The following is a 16,571-nucleotide window of genomic DNA, read 5'->3' as shown; positions in this document are numbered from 1 at the left end:
ATATTATATAACGCAGCCTTCTCAGTAATTCTATACAGTGACGTCTAATAAATTGCATCTAACTTCAATGTACTTTTTCAACCATGATCTAACAGGCAGGTAGTTTGCTACTTAAGCATTTACATGAACATTTAGAATGAAATCCTATGCTGTATAACTTTCATATTAATAATCCTTGTTTAAGACATTAAAATGCTGCCGTGTCTTCTTCTTCACACATCTGCTAGTAAAGTACTTCTCAGACGGCGATACAAAGTTATGCCCTGTTCGACGCTGTTAACAGGTTCCAGTCGTATCTCTTCCATATAGAGGACACATGTGTTCAACTTATCTCTGTCACAAGGACAATTTCCTCGAAATACGCACTCTGTTCGGCACACATCTGTTCTGTGGCAGTCAACTGGCTGAAGGTATCTGTGTATTCCATAGAGACGTGGTATTGAATATAGTACAGCTGTGCGTCCATGTGGGCAGCTGTGGTTCTTAGATGGACGGATATGATGGGTATTCCATACCCGAACCATATCGTCTATGTTGCGCTGACATGACAGACATTATTATAAAGTTGTACTATGTTTCTACGCATACAAGTGTAAGGCATCTAGCTTCTCTTGAAGATTACATTGTTTGTGGAAGGGCAAATTCAGTAATTTAGTTCAAGAAAGGAAACCAAACAATATTTAAGTAAACAACCTCCTTTAATATCAAACAACGCATGTTTGTGTTTAAAAAAATAACAAAACACAAACTTGTATAGGCTGAATAACAACCTTACTGGTGCTGGTGCATCATAAACTTGCACGTGCGTTCTGCACAAATATTGCGTATAGCATCCAACACATCTTGTGTTCAACTCTTTCACCACAAGACAATGTGTTAATTCAAAACAAGATAGATTTCTTTAAATGTGACACAAGACTTATGTTGGAAAGAACACAAATTTGTGTTTATATAACACAAGTGTTTTTGTGTAAATTATAATCAGTGCATGTTACCTGAAGTATTTTCATAGAGCAAAAATTAGGCTACATTTACCTCGATGAAATCTCTTATGAAATAATCGTCTTCTTTCAGGGTGGATAAAGTTTCAATTGAAATCTGAAAAAAATTCAAGAACATTTCATTGCGTTGATTCTCAGTGCTTCTTCCATACAGGAAGTTTACTGTCCCTGCTAAGAAATTATGAATTTCAGAGAAATGACCATTCTCTGTACTTCTATCTCCTCTAGCTAGATGGGGCCATCCCCTTAGCTTCCGCACGGCTTAAAATTTAATAACCTACAATTACTCTCGGGTCACTACTAGTCCAATACACATTCATCCAGATGATAAGCCGAGAAAATTCATCAATGCAGCCGTAAATACATAACCAAAACTGCTAGTCTCATCTGAAAATAGTTTTTAAAGCATGTATTTATTGATATACTACCATTTGAACTATATAGTACCGGCCTGACTGCAGCATACACGGGAAAATACATGAAAACCGCTCACCTAAATTAACTTATATATGTTGCTAAATTTACAGATACTATTTCCGTTAGTAGCATTTTCCTGCGGATCGTAGCACGCTTGATATAGTGAATAAATGATTGATTAATTATTCGTTGCAAATCAAATGATTCATATTTGGCATATTTAAACTTGAAGACCATCTTGAACCAAGAAGATTTTCTTTCAGTTTCCTCCCGCATATCCCAGTGAAAGGTCAAGTGATGCCAGCATCCACAATGACGTTTTGCTCCCAAGTAGTCTTGATGTTCAAGTCATTCAAAATAAAAACAACAACCTAGAAACAACAATTTTTGCCTATCTGGATGTTTCGTGTCTTTGTTTTCGATTTTCCCTCGGGTTCTGGCCTGGCTTCGTCTTATGCATCATGATGCAGACAACAGTTTAAGTTTCAGTGAAATATCCTTAAGAACTGCATAAAACACCAATCAAATAAATGAATAAATCAATTTCTTCTCAATTCTTTAGCCTGTTATTCAGTTTTACCTCAGGATAGATGTATAATTTCTACATGAGCTGGTGAGTTGTACTTGCTGTTTTACCAATATTGTCTTGTAAACTTGTAGTTGTGGGGCAATGAGTCGTCTATGACGAATAAAGGATTTCTTGGCAAGTCTGACTAGGCTGAGCTGAGCACATGTCAAGTATCTATGTATGCTTGGGGTTAAACGTCGTATCATCTTGTGGCATTGCCAGCCCATGCCGCCACACTGAAGCATCATGCCGAAGATACCAGACATCACACCCCACCTAGTCATGCACATTACACTGAAACCGGGCCAACCAGTCCTGTTTCCTTCCTTTAACCTCTCAATGCTGAGAGCTAAGCGAGGCAGCAACAACTACAATTTTGAAAGTCTTTGGCATGACCCAACCCTGGTTTGATCCTGGGTCTCCACACTTCGAAGCTGACGCTCTAACCATTAAGTTAAGCGGTTAACCGAAGCCGTTACGCATGTAACCAACACAAATCTAAACACAAATGTAAACACAACTGCCCTCAGATGACGAATGACAGTGCATAGCTGTTATCTCATGAACCTTCATACACTATCTATATAAGATATCTTTCTCAGAGTACAGTACTGACGCAGAGATATTTCTAATACCTGATTGTTATATAATAGACATATGCCACGGACCATTGATATAAAATAGCAACACAATCGCAATAGTAGACCAATACCACAGCCCATCGATTTAAAATAGCAACACAATCGCAATAGTGGACCTCTACCACGGCCCATCGATTTAAAAATAGCAACACAATCGTAATAGTAGACCAATACCACAGCCCATCGATATAAAAATAGCAACACAATCGCAATAGTGGACCTCTACGACGGCCCATCGATTTAAAATAGCAACACAATCGCAATAGTAGACCTCTACCATGGCCCATCGATTTAAAATAGCAACACAATCGCAATAGTAGACCTCTACCACAGCCCATCGATTTAAAAATAGCAACACAATCGTAATAGTAGATCCATACCACAGCCCATCGATATAAAAATAGCAACACAATCGCAATAGTAGACCTATACCACGGCCCATCAGTATTAAATACCAACACAATCGCAATAGTATACTGTACTTCAATACAGTATAATTAGACTGAAGACATATCACAATTACAGGAGATCACAACTTAGCATGTTTGGGTTTCCTCAGCGATGCACAAAACAATATGGACCTTGTCTCAATAACGTAATCCAACTCATATAAACTTACTGTATGAAATCTCGTTCCCCTTTCACTTTACTAATTTTATGCAATGAAATTCAAATTTAACTAAATATTATATTGGGCACCTTGTTCCCATGTGATGACAAACATGACTATTATTCACTATTCCAATTAGTGTTATACTGTTATTATTATTTATCACCAAAATGAATGTTTAAAGGGTTTGTAACTTACACAGAGCTTCCTGAACTAATAGTTCAGCTGATGTCACAGCAGCACTTACACAAAGTACACCATGAACTGATACCATTGCGTACAGGTACGCGTCACTTGTTTTACACCTGAGCCATTATCTCATTAGATCGTTTAACCTTCTTATTTATTTATTTGATTGGTGTTTTACGCCGTACTCAAGAATATTTCACCACGGCGGCCAGCATTACCCGGGGGAAACCCACGACCATCCGCATGTTGGTGACAGACCTTCCCACTTACGACTGGAGAGGAAGCCAGCCAGAGCTGGACTTGAACAGCGACCGCATTGGTGAGAGGTTCCTGTGTCATTTAACCTTCTTAATTTGTATCACTATACACAATGCCATTATGAAGCGGTTATGGTCAAAAGCACTGCATAAACATTACATATATATTATGATGCACTTACAGTGCTATACAAAGCTTTACCTTGTATTTAATTACCGGTGGTCATAGTCTGAGACACTTCCATACACAACGTACAGCCAAAACATGCTGTTGCTTTCATACACTGTACACTAATATATCAATGAAATGTAAGTCTAAGTATACATACAACGCCACCTGGGTTGAGCAGGATATTCACTTCTACAAGTATATCTGACAACCCCCAGATAGCTCTTAAGCCTTTTCCATCACAGCCCTTTGCTTACCTATGCATGTTACTCAAATCAATACCCCGCTGACGCAGTCTCTTCTCCTTAAGTCATATGGTATCAGCACCCGATTAGTACTTCAGTTTCTCGTGACGAATGAAATTCTCTCTATTTTAATGTGTAAGGCATTTTTCCGCTGCGAGCCAAGTTTGGTTTTCATGCGGATGTTTGGTATAAAAATAATGGAATTTGTTGAAATTCTGGGCAAGTATGAATTTTGCTGATAAAGGTTTTGAAATTCTTGGCGAAATGACACAAGGAGACATGTAGTGTTGAGGCTGCGAGTGACGTCCCCTTGGCGTTGTGAGGCACCCCTCGTCCCCCAGCTACTGGCAGAAAGGTTCAGATTTGACGATCAACCTATGTCGAGATTTTATGGCTCCATGCTTACTGGCCACAGATTGTTTGAGGCTGACTTACAGCATTCAACGGTAACATTGTCTGTTATGGAAAATTAGTAGGACTCTGAGCCCATAATTCAGTGCGTATTACACAATGATGTTCAATACTCCAACAAAAATTGTTTCACTTGATCTGAATTATTCAGTTTTCATTCCCAAATGCTCAAAATATATCTGCAAAATTCTTTTGTTTGGCTCTGAACAAATGTGTCCATCAATTAATTAATAATACGAACAGATTTTCCTACCATGATAATGAAAAGGACAATAGTAATTCTCTAATGTCTTAATTTAATTTCACTATATCTTAATAAAACAATCATGAATTCCGCCAATAAAAAAACTGTCCAATATGTTATACTACTGTATATATTTGTGCTGTTTGTAATACATTTGTCCAGTCTCTTAAGTATAATTATATCTATATTTGTATATGAAAGTTTATAAACTAATTTGTTCATCATATTTTTTGTACATCGTTATGTTGAGGTGGTCTTCTTAGTGGCTGCTAGGCAGTAAGAAATCCGCTATAAATAAGACAAGAATTAAATTAATGAGTACCTCATTTAGCGGAGGGGGTCCTCCGTGATCGAGCGGTGTAGCAGGCCGGCACGGCGCAATGGCCCAGGAGCCTTCCACCAATGCGGTCGCTATGAGTTCAACTTCAGCTCCTGCTGACCTGGCTTCCTCTCCAGCCGTACGTGGGAAGATTTGTCAGAAACCTGTGGATGGTCGTGAGTTTCCCCCGGGGTCTGCCCGAATTCTTTTCACCATAATGCTGGCAGCCGTCGAACAAGTGAAATATTCCTGAGTACCGCGTAAAACACGTATCAAATAAATAAATAAATAAATATTTATCGGAGAGTGAACAAGTAAGGGGAGATAATACTCATATCTTACATGGCAATCAGTCAAATTTGTACATCAGTTAACCCATTATGCTAAAAGTAACATCGTCAAGGTGTTAGAGGGATCAGAGATGAAAACAACAACGGGAACTATTCCTCTGCTTGAAAACTCAAAACGCTGACATAATCTTCATTCAAGAGATGCATAGTTGTCTAATATTTTGAACAAATGAATGGGGAAACTACACTGAATTTAATCATGGAGACAACGCGTTTAGGAGAAGTGCCATTTTGTTCAGGAAACCGAGTATTATATGTAAATCAAAAAGAGATGAGTGTGGTACGCATTTAATACTAGATCATATTTCTGTACGAAGAGTTATTAAATGTTTTTTATCCTCCACATAACAAAGATTGGCTTTATCTCATGAAAATGGTGTACACAGCAAAGTTAATTCAATGCAATACAAGATTTTGCACTCTGTTTGTCCATGTCATAAGAATCTGTTCAGACAAACGGTTAATAAGTACCCAACCTGTGAATGATATGACCAGGAAGATCCACAGAACATAATTTTAATTACATTACCTCATGTTGGCTGAGCTACTTCTAGAATATCATTCAAATCTTAATTAATTAACAAACCCGTCTTCATATGGAAGGCACAGTATCTGAAGATACTGTGTTCTCATTTGCCTTAGCTGTGAATGCAAGTTGCAATAAATGATACATTCTGTAATTAAACCTGAATTCTATTAAGTATAAAAGCAATAATTTAACACTAGAATATGTATGAAAATAGACTGAAACCATCTACATGTACACTGAAGGTAGTTGTAATCCTTCCAAACAGATCTTGCCAGTGAGTATATTTGTTCACAACCAAACTTAAGTGCCATATTGTAGATTATTGTATTTAACAGTATTTACCCAGAGCTTGTGAAATGCACTTTCCGATTCCGAGGTGTGCAGCCGTGTGCTGCGTGCCTTTTTCACTTAGATGAGTATACTTCGCTTTTGTGTCTTCTTGTGTGATAGGGGTAATTTGTCACAATTTAACCTGGGGCGGGTCATACCAAAGACTTAAAAATGGTACATGTTTAAGCTATGTTAATAATCCAAAGAAAAGATTGTTTGCTTGCCTTTGTAAATCACCGGATAAATTTAAGCACTCCGGTTACCAAACTATGACACAAGATCACCCGTCCCCATCAGAAGGTTTTATATATTGTTTTGAGACTGATATAAAACATACTTTGTGTAGTTACATATGAGGTGGAAAAACCTGTGATATGGTTTGTCGAACATCGGTCAGTATTAAATTTACATGAAACTGGAATTTGTGGTAGTCCGTTTGCTTGGATACGGAATTTCTTGCTTAATAGATGTATGTCTGGTGGCACAGGTAGAGAGTATTCTCGTATGGTCGGTGTCGGAATCCCACAGGAAAGTATCATATCTAATGAAAAATAATCTCTCCATTGTGGTGAACAGTAAAGCCAGAAGTACAGGTGGCTGTTTGCTGACAACAAAGCTTTTCGGATATCTTTTTGTAATTTTAATCTTGCTCATACCTATATTTAACAATTCTTGGTAGATATATCTCCATGGATGAAATAAAGCTTTGTCCTACCAAAGCAGGAGCAAAAAAGATATGAAATGCCTTTAGCCCTCAGCTTGGTAAATGCCAATAAGCTTAACTACATATATAATGCACTTTCCATTATTTGTTTTGTTTTGTTGTTTTTTTTTTCGGTTTTTCTTTGAGGAAAAAAAGAAATTCGAAAATAATGCTTTTAGATGATAATTTTATGCGGGTCTCCAAAGGTAATTTACCAACAGGTGGTCAAATACCCACCATACAATGATTATTTTAAATGCTCTTTCCTCCTCAGAGAAACATCAAAGCAATAATACAGAAGACAATATGTGATTGACAGAAGTCAAAATGTGATTCTCTCCGGTCCTTATAAATCTTTGGCCCATAAATAACACAAATCCAAAATATTCTCAAAATTCTCAGTAACATACCCAAGCATTTCTCACTTACACATTGGCGGAAAAATCGCAATAAAACCACTGACTTTTGATGAGTTACCAATAAACTTTTCCTCGTGTGACTAACATGTACGTAATGAAGGTGGAGAGAAACATGCAACCTTCGGCGACTTTCATGCACCACTGTCACAATAGCCCCAAGATCATTGGGAGCAGGGAAATCTTACAAATTTCCAGTTCGAGAATACGAGATTAAATCCACGTCTTGGATCCTGGAGATTGAAAAGCGTACACTTTAACCACGCAGCCAAGACCCACTCTCATGATGAACGATATAGTAATTTAATAGTTTCTTTGCTTGGTTATGGTGAAAGATTAATACAATTATACAAATGACATCGAAGAATAATGGTGCTAATATATTCGACAGTTATCATCAAAAGTGTTATACAGGAGATATATGCAGAGATCTGCCATATATAATATTTAATTTACAATGCAGTTATTAGGACCAATTCACATGATGAACGATATCATAGTCTGGTAGATATTTGGTCATCTTTGGTCAAAAAATATTGCAACTTTACAAATGATGTCAAAAAATAGTGCTTTACATTTAAACATTTCATATTTATCATTAGGAATATGTTACATATGAGATATATACACAGATCTGCTACAATATTTAATTTAGTTATTAAGACAAACGCGAGGCGTCTCGCGTTCTCCAGATTCTTCACTCACGGTGGTTAGGTTTCTCGATGAAGTGCACCGGGTTCTGGGAACCATCATTATTCACCATGCACTGGACAAACTTTCTGCATGAGGTATAACATAGCGGAGCCAAGCTTAGTAGGAATCGAACAAGCCACCTTACCGGACAGTTTGACAAAAGCATCTAATTGAAGCTCTATCGACATTATCCATTTTTCCTCTACAGTATAGCAGTCTTCAGACATGGAACAGCTCTCTGGTAGATGTTCCATAGGGTGTTAAATTTTTCCTCTCTTGCGAGCGAAAAATATATTTATCATCACTACTTGTCTCGTTTCTTGTTATTAATGATGTTTGGGGGGAGATAGGTATTAATTGTTTTTAGAAATACGATTTTCTCACATCATTATAAATCTTTCGCCCATAAATAAGATAAATCTGACGAGTTCTATATATTTTCAACCTTCACCAAAGATAAAATCACCGGCAGTGCATGTTCTCCTAACTTGTCTTTGAAGCTCGCTGAGCTGGAACATTTATTTATGACAGATTTTGACAGATTTTTATGACTGATCAGGGTAGGATTGTCGCAGCAAGTCAGTGTTTTACCAGTCTGGGACAGGTAGACCACTAATAAATTTAATTCTCGCTGAGCTGGAACATTTATTTAAGACAGATTTGAATGCGTCTGACACTCGGCGACAATAGAATATTTAGGGTAATTTATTCACTTGATGATGTGAAACGCCGTACCGAAGATTTTGTTCACTAATATGACAGTTTCACTAGTTTATGTGAGGAGGAAACGTAATTGCCCAGAGTATCTGGCAGACATGCTGATCTAAAGCCGCAGGTGAAGCAACAAAAGCTGGGATCCAGAACGCCACCTCACTGATCAGGGAAGGATTGTCGTAGCAAGTCAGTGTTTTACCAGTCTGGGCCAGGTAGACCACTAATAAATTTAACGTATGCAGGATAAACGTGAGAAACGTTTATCTCCTCCAGCTAAATTCGGAAAGCATACGGTTTCACCAAAAAACTCTATTGCGAGATGTTTATGCATGTTAATCGAGATTCTCAGATTCCTGACATTTGTATTACGCTTCAAAAGATAGTAGATGTTTGTCTGACTGTTTTGCCCAATTCTGATCTGAGCTGTACCCACAGTGCCACTGGTCATTTCTCTCGGCCTAGCGGGAATCACAGGAATCAGACTTGATGGGCATCAAATAGGTGTCCCTTTTGTTTGGACATGCATCAGAACTGATGGGCCTCACATTGCTATAAGGACGGTTCAGCGTGGAATAGGTGTTTGAGGATGCATCATCAGCCGTGAGACTCGAATGCGTAGTGCTGTTTTCTTCCGAGTTCAAATACACATGGTCAGGGGGTGCGTTTTCGATCAGCTCATGTCGGTTTGCGCTGAGCTCTCGGGCTCGGGTGAGCCACTCTCGTCACTGACACTCAACGCAGGCAACCCTTCCCTTGGCGATGCAGTTGTAATCCAATCATGCTCTATCACAGTACCTGGAGTTGATCTTCTTCTGTAATGGAACAAAAGTAATACTTCGTGTCGAAATTGTTGTTTGGTGTAACTATTTACTTCTTTGCACGATTTTTTGTTCAGGTAACAGGTACGCGTCGTTGCTCGTCTTGGTCCAATAGAGGGGGTTAAGACACGAGGGGTGAACGAGATACGAGTACGACTTGTGCGCGCGAGCCTGACGGACTGTGTCTTTGCGATGCAAAACTGTTAAAAGAGAAGAAAACTTAAAACAATGACACTATAGGCTGAAAAGAGCACATTTTTTCGATCTGGTGGTGCCTGCTGCATAATTTTGCGATTTTTCCTCGCCATACACGTAAAGTCTGAAACGTCAAAGCTGGCATAAATCGCTGAGTTCATCACGCCATCGATCTCGCGTTTATCGCGTCCTGTAATTTATGCTGGGGGGTGTTGCCTCTCAGCCAATGGCAGCCGTTAAAACTGCGTGCTTGTTCTTGTAAACTGGGAACCTACGTCCAACATTCTGGCTTCCCGATAGTCAAGCGGAAAACAAACTATACTGTTCGCTTTCCTTCTGGGAAGGAGAGTTCTGCCGGAAATATACGAACTGCACTTCGCCGGTTTCCGACGGCAATTCTCCTCCTAACACAGAAGAACTTCAGGACTAGTTCTCAGGCAAAATGGAATCGCCCACAGCGAATTCTGGCGCTGACCTTATTTATAATTTATTAACTTCAGGTACATACTAGAATTTTTTATGGCATGCACCTGCGAGGAAACGCATACTCTTTTCAATGGTATTTGTTTGATATTTAAATTTTCTTCTCCTTTAAGTAACGCGAATTACATGAGTTGCGCCCACCAAATAAATAAGACCAATGCTGTATTTTCATGAAGGGACCGATGATTATATACGAAGAATAAAGCATAACAGAACGCTGTTTACATTTTTACATCATGGAGTGAGCTTGAAAACTGCGGCACATATGCACAGTGCCATATGCATAATATACATGCACTTGACAAAATACGTTTTCTCGGCTTAATTTCTAAACTTGTCCAAAAAAACTCTATACTTACGACAGACTAACTCTTCACGGGTAGACCGTTTTACATTTTATTTCACACGCCAGCAGATTAAACATCCAAATATAGACTCGGAAATGTATAACGAGTAAAAACTGCTCAGATCATAGAAAACGGGCAGACTGTGCGACCTCGATTGTCCAAGCGTGACGTCATTCACAAATAACGATGATGTCAGTCGTTACCCGAAGGTCGTTCGCGAGTATCTTTACCTCTCTAATATTACCTCCGCACCAGCCACATGTACAACCGGCTGGGCTATATTCTGCATTTCTGTTCTATCTCTTCATAGTGAAGAATTGTCTAATAACTTCGTGAATCCTGATCCGAATCACATCCATAATGACATGGAACCTTATCCTAATATCAGCCTGAGCACAAAGTCGGCTCAATCCGTGCATAACCTTTTCCGTAAAGTTGCTGACGATAGCAAAGGCAGACAAACAAACTCAAACAAAAACATAACCTCCTCTGGCAGGGTAATAGTTATGCCTTAACGACAGGTCACTGGTAATGCTGTAACCTTTCAATCCCAGTTGGTTTGAGATCACCCACCTTCTACCAGTGTTTCATACAAACTGTCCTCACTCCGTGAATGAAATCTTGAGATCGCATATTAAGGCTAAGATCGTCAAAGAAGAAAATGGTGGATCTGTACATGGATAAACTATTATTTCTGGTATTTTCGTCACCATTTCGGAAAAATATTCCATCCATTATAATGTTAGGCTAAAGGAAAGGCTATAACCTAGAAACTTTGGCTGGCCTCCTCTCCGGCTATAAGTGGGAAGGTCTGCCAGGAACCTGCGGACGGTCGTGGGTTTTTCCCTGGCTTTGCCCGGTTTCCTCCCACCATAATGCTGGCCGCCGTCGCATAAGTAAAATATTCTTGAGTACGTCGTAAAACATCAATCAAATAAATAAATAAATAAATAAATAAATAAATAAATAAATAAAAGAAATAGAAACTTTGCAATTTTACTGATTACACACTATTTCACTTTCGTTTTCTCGTCTCAGCTAAAGGAAAAGATAGATAGATAGAGCTTTGGAGGTCAGACGTGTTGTCAGATCGCTCCATCTGTCAGGTTTCATTTCTCTGGATTTCCAGTGATTTCTTGTGTGTTTCTGATACTCACAGATTTCTCTTGTCACGAGCTGTCGATTCATATAGTTTGTAGTCAGAAATTCCATTTTTTGACCACTTTTTTGACGTTTTGGTGTTTGGCCAGCGTGGCCGGTGGGCCAGCCCTCGCGGCTTGTCTCAGGCACCAGTTGTCGTGGCCTGTGTTGGAGGCCTATACAGGTTACAGCATAGGACAGTGAACAAGGTCAGCTTGCCTGGTCGAGCTCCATTTATCCCGGGCTAGCAGGGCACACAAAGGATTGTGTCACTAACAGGCAGCAAATTGCACTCTTGCACGAAGTTCATTCGCCACTGTCACTTGACAGTTGATCAGTCAAGGGGTTGAGAACGCAGTGCAGTACCTGACTGGCCGTCCACACAGTTGGACGTGTCAGCCGGGTAGCTCCTTTGGGCGAGGGTTTTTTTTTTTCTACCACCAGAATGGCTTTCCACATTAAAAGGCCTCTTAGCCTTAGATTGCGAATTAAAGGCAGTGCAAAAGCGATTGACGTTTATCATGGGTTGCAGGAACGCATCGGCAACGGACCCAAAGTGTTGAGGGGCTTGGTCCACGTTTCTGGGGATCTGTGGAATGTCACTGTCGCCAATGAGGAGGTCAAGCAAAAACTACTTAATGAAGATCTGGTGCTTAATGGAGTAAACTGTCCGGTTTATGAAGTTGTGCAATCCAGAACTTTGGTTAAGGTGAAGAGTCTATGAGATTCCGGATGAACGGATAGGGGCTGCTCTCAAACAGTTTGGAACGGTGAACTCTGTCGAACGAGAATGCTACCTGTTCGACAGAACCGTGCAAAATGGGGTTAGGAGAGTATGGATGAGCAACATTTCGTCCACCATTCCTGAAGCCATATGGGTGGGAGCATCTTTTCGGTTACCAGTCTGGTACAGAGGGCAGGTGCGAGCTTGTCACTTGTGCCAGGCGACAGACCACCTCAAAAATGACTGCCCACTGAAAAACAAATGTTTGATTTGCAAGCAAGAAGGTCATTTCCAAAAGAATTGTCCTCAAGATCTGGACACTGAGAGTAGCGACAATGGGAAAAGTAGTGGAGATGAAGATGACATCGCAGTTGCGATGGATGATAATGGTAATGATAAGGACGATGGTATGAATAATGATGATCATGACAATGAGCAGGGAGATAATGGCCGAAAGGATGACAGTGATGATGACACGGATGATAGTAATGAGGCTGAGGATGATTGTGAAATGGTTAATGGGGATACGGATGGTGGACAGGAGAGTAGCAATGATGTAGTGGGTAATGATGATAAAAATGAGGTGAATGAGGCAGAGGACGGGAATGATAAAGATGCTATGGATAATGGTAAGGATGGGCAGGAGGGTGGTAGGAATGAAGGGGGTAAAGAGGAGGAAAATGATGTGGACAAAAATGCAGATGATGGTATTTCATCAGTTTCTAACCAGGTCAAACAGGAGGAAGCATCGTTGGGTTTCACTGAACCATTGGCTCCGTACAGCTCGACCGGTCAGCCTGCCGAGCAAGATTCTTCACAAGACTTGTGGAGTCAGTCATTTACCTTTTCCCAGCCAATTGCAAAACAAGATGTAAATGAGTCCTTATGGAGCACCGCTTCAGAGGTCATTTTTGTAGACACCCCAAAAGACCAAGTTAGCGGCATTGAAGCCTCTGGATCGGTTATCCCCATGGACGACACGACGTCGGAAATGGATGATTCCGTTCCGGGAGAAGACCTAGACGAGTCAATGCCGGCATACGCTAACGATCAAGGCGAGGTTTTAGTCCCTGTCTCCACTTCTTTAGGAGTCCATTATCGGACCATGCGCCGCGAAACAGAGGAAAGTAGTTTACCTGCCCCAGGTGGACTTTGCTGCACGCAAGGCTGCCCTGTACAAGAAGTCGAGAAAAACAAAACTTAAATAGATCCATAATGGCTCTGAATGTTGTCTCACTAAATTGTCAGGGTTTGCTTTCGGACTGGAAGCAATTTTCCCTTGGCCATACCTTCAGGTCATTAAAAGCAGATGTTGCTTTTCTACAAGAGACGCACTTTACTGACGTCAATGACGTAACCCGGTTTGAAACAGCTGTGAAAGGGAAAGTCTATTCCTCTTCCGGCTCGAATCATAGAGCGGGCACGGCTATTGTGTTTCTTGCTTCTTTCCTCGCCTCGGGGACCATAGTGTCATCTGTCACTGATCCCGGTGGTCGTTGGGTCAAGGTTTAGGCGGAGTGTTCAGGCTTTGATTTTACGTTTGTCGCCGTACATGCACCAACATATGTTCCTGACCGTCGTCGGTTTTTCCAAGGTCTAGAAAGTGTTCTGGGTGATTCAAACACCAACGTCTTCCTGGCCGGCGATTTCAATTGCGTCTTAGATCCCCTAATAGATAGGCGAAGCACGGCCGCGGTAGCTTCTGATTCGTCTACTGCTCCTTTGGCAACTTTGATAAAAACATATTCTCTGTCGGATACTTTTAGGTTCCTTCATCCTGATGCCTATGAATACACTTGGACCTCGCCAACTGGTGCGCACTCTTCGCGTCTGGATAGAGTGTATTGTAGCAAGGATCTCCTTGGACATCTGGTTCATGCAGGTCATGAACCCACTGCCATGTCTGATCATACTATGGTCACAGCCAAATTTGATTCAGAGGATTGGGTAGAGAAAGGCCCGGGGTTCTGGAAGCTCAACGTCAGCCTTTTGAATGACAAAGAGTTTCACAAGAACATGCGAGATTATTTTGCCGCTTGGATTCTTTAGGTCTGCTGCTGAATTCTGGGAGCAGGGCAAATCTGGGCTTAAGCGGGTGGCACTGTCGTACAGTAGGGCTAGGGCACGTCGCCGTAAACGGGCTCAACGTAAACTGCTGTAGGATTACAACAAGGTCTCTAAAAGAGTTAGTGATGGGTAGACCCATCTAGTTGACCTGTGGGAAGGTCTAAAACGTAAAGTGCGGGCTGGTGAGCAACAGTTCTTGGAGAAGTCGCGTGCTACTGAAAAACTTATCCGCGAAATAGCAACTCCTGATGGCCGTTCAGTCCGGTCCACCAAGAATTTATTGCAGGCCACATGCGATTTCTACAAGAGCCTCTTCACCTCAGAGGGAGTTGAGAGAAATTGCATGGAGGAGTTGATCTCCCAGATCTCCCAGATCTTGCCTCCTCAGGGGGCCACGATCTGTGAACAGCCGTTCACTTTGGATGAGCTGCATTCTGCAGCAAAATCCATGACGCTGAACAAGTCCCCCCGGTATCGATGGTCTTCCTGTGGAACTGTATTTGGCTTTCTGGGATGTGCTAGGCCCTATCCTGCTGGACGTTGCCAACGAGGCTTTTGAGCAGGGTGAGTTGACTGATTCAATGCAGCAGGCTCTTGTCAGGCTCGTTCACAAGCGGGGGCCAAAAGAGGACCTGCGGAATTGGAGGCCGATTTCACTCTTGTGTGCCGATTATAAGATCATCACGAAGGCGCTAACCCGCAGGCTTGGATCCGTGATGGGCCTTGTTGTTCACAGTGATCAGACCTGTTCTGTGCCAGGGAGGTCAATCCTCACCAATAGCTTCCTCGTCCGGGACCTTACAGAGCTGGTCGAACACGAGGATATCGAGGCGGCAATCATAAGCCTTGATAAAAGAAGGCTTTCGATCGTTTGGAATGGGCATTTATGCACAAAGTGTTGGAGCGGATGGGGTTCGGGCCTGTTTTTTGTACATGGATCCGGCTTCTTTACAAGTCCCCTGTAAGTCGTGTAATGGTGAATGGTTTTATTGGTGACCCTTGTTCTCCTCGAGCGTGGAGTTCGCCAGGGCTGTCCTCTGTCTCCTCTGCTTTACGTTCTGGCCGCAGAGGTTCTTGGGGTGGTTGTGAGGTCTTCTGACATGAAGGGAGTGAGAGTCCCTGATGTCGAAGAACCGATCAAAATCTCCCAGTATGCCGACGACGCATCTCTCTTCGTGGGAGATGATGAAGACTTCCACATTGCTGAGACGATCTTGAACAAGTACCAGAAAGCGTCTGGCTGCAAAGTCAACAGATCCAAGTCAAAAGGGTTATTCTTCGGTGCTTGGAAGGGTCATGCTGATACTCCTTTGGGTATTGAATGGCCACAGGATCACGTCAAACTCTTGGGTGTAAAACAAGGTGCAAAAAACGCGGCTTCTGTTAACTGGAATGGCCGCATCCAGAAGGTCGGCAGCACCCTCAAGCAGCTGTGCGAAGGGCAATACCGAAGGCATGGTTCAATCTGCCGGATACTGTCACGAATCCCAGCCGGACGAGGTATCAAGTTAATCAACAGGACCTTTCTCAGCTTTCCTCCAGGAGATGGTATCGGATCCTTCTGGTGGACAACAACGTAACCCCCGCCGGAGTCCAGAAGTGGCAACAGTTGGGTTTGGTGCCATCGTCCTGGAGGAACTTGTTTTTATCGCTCTGGAAGTCTGGGGTAGACAACCGAGCTAAGGAGGCTGTTTGGCTGCTGTGGCACAGACACTGGTGGGTCGGGCATAAGTTAGTCCTGGTGTCGCAATTCTATTCTTTGCGTTCTGCGGAACGGCAGGCCCGTTGTCCAATTTTAATCTCGCAATTGTTCGTGACCTGGTGTCATAACTTCACGTTTTCAGCAGTTCCGCCTATTCTGAGGCGGAAGTTTTACTGTCAATTTTAATGGATATTTGTTTCTTGTGTCTTTCCTGGCTCTATCTGTCTGCGGTTGTGACGTTTTAGTCATATAATGATGGGCTGGTCCTGTCAGTAAGGATGTAGGTATG

The 16,571-nt window shown here is 41.6% G+C and overlaps 1 protein-coding gene across 1 annotated transcript; it reads right to left on the bottom strand.

The window, feature by feature from the left end:
• Positions 1-212: 212 nt before the first annotated feature.
• On the bottom strand, positions 213-1,321 carry LOC135465084 (uncharacterized). Its single transcript, XM_064742582.1, is given in 4 exon segments — positions 213-539; positions 996-1,022; positions 1,024-1,098; positions 1,241-1,321. Coding segments are annotated over 4 exon segments (510 nt in total).
• Between the last annotated feature and the right edge of the window lie 15,250 nt (positions 1,322-16,571).

The sequence above is a fragment of the Liolophura sinensis genome, chromosome 1 (assembly GCF_032854445.1).
Source record: "Liolophura sinensis isolate JHLJ2023 chromosome 1, CUHK_Ljap_v2, whole genome shotgun sequence".
Taxonomy (NCBI): Eukaryota; Metazoa; Mollusca; class Polyplacophora; order Chitonida; family Chitonidae; genus Liolophura; species Liolophura sinensis.
This window is presented reverse-complemented; position numbering and strand designations above follow the sequence as displayed.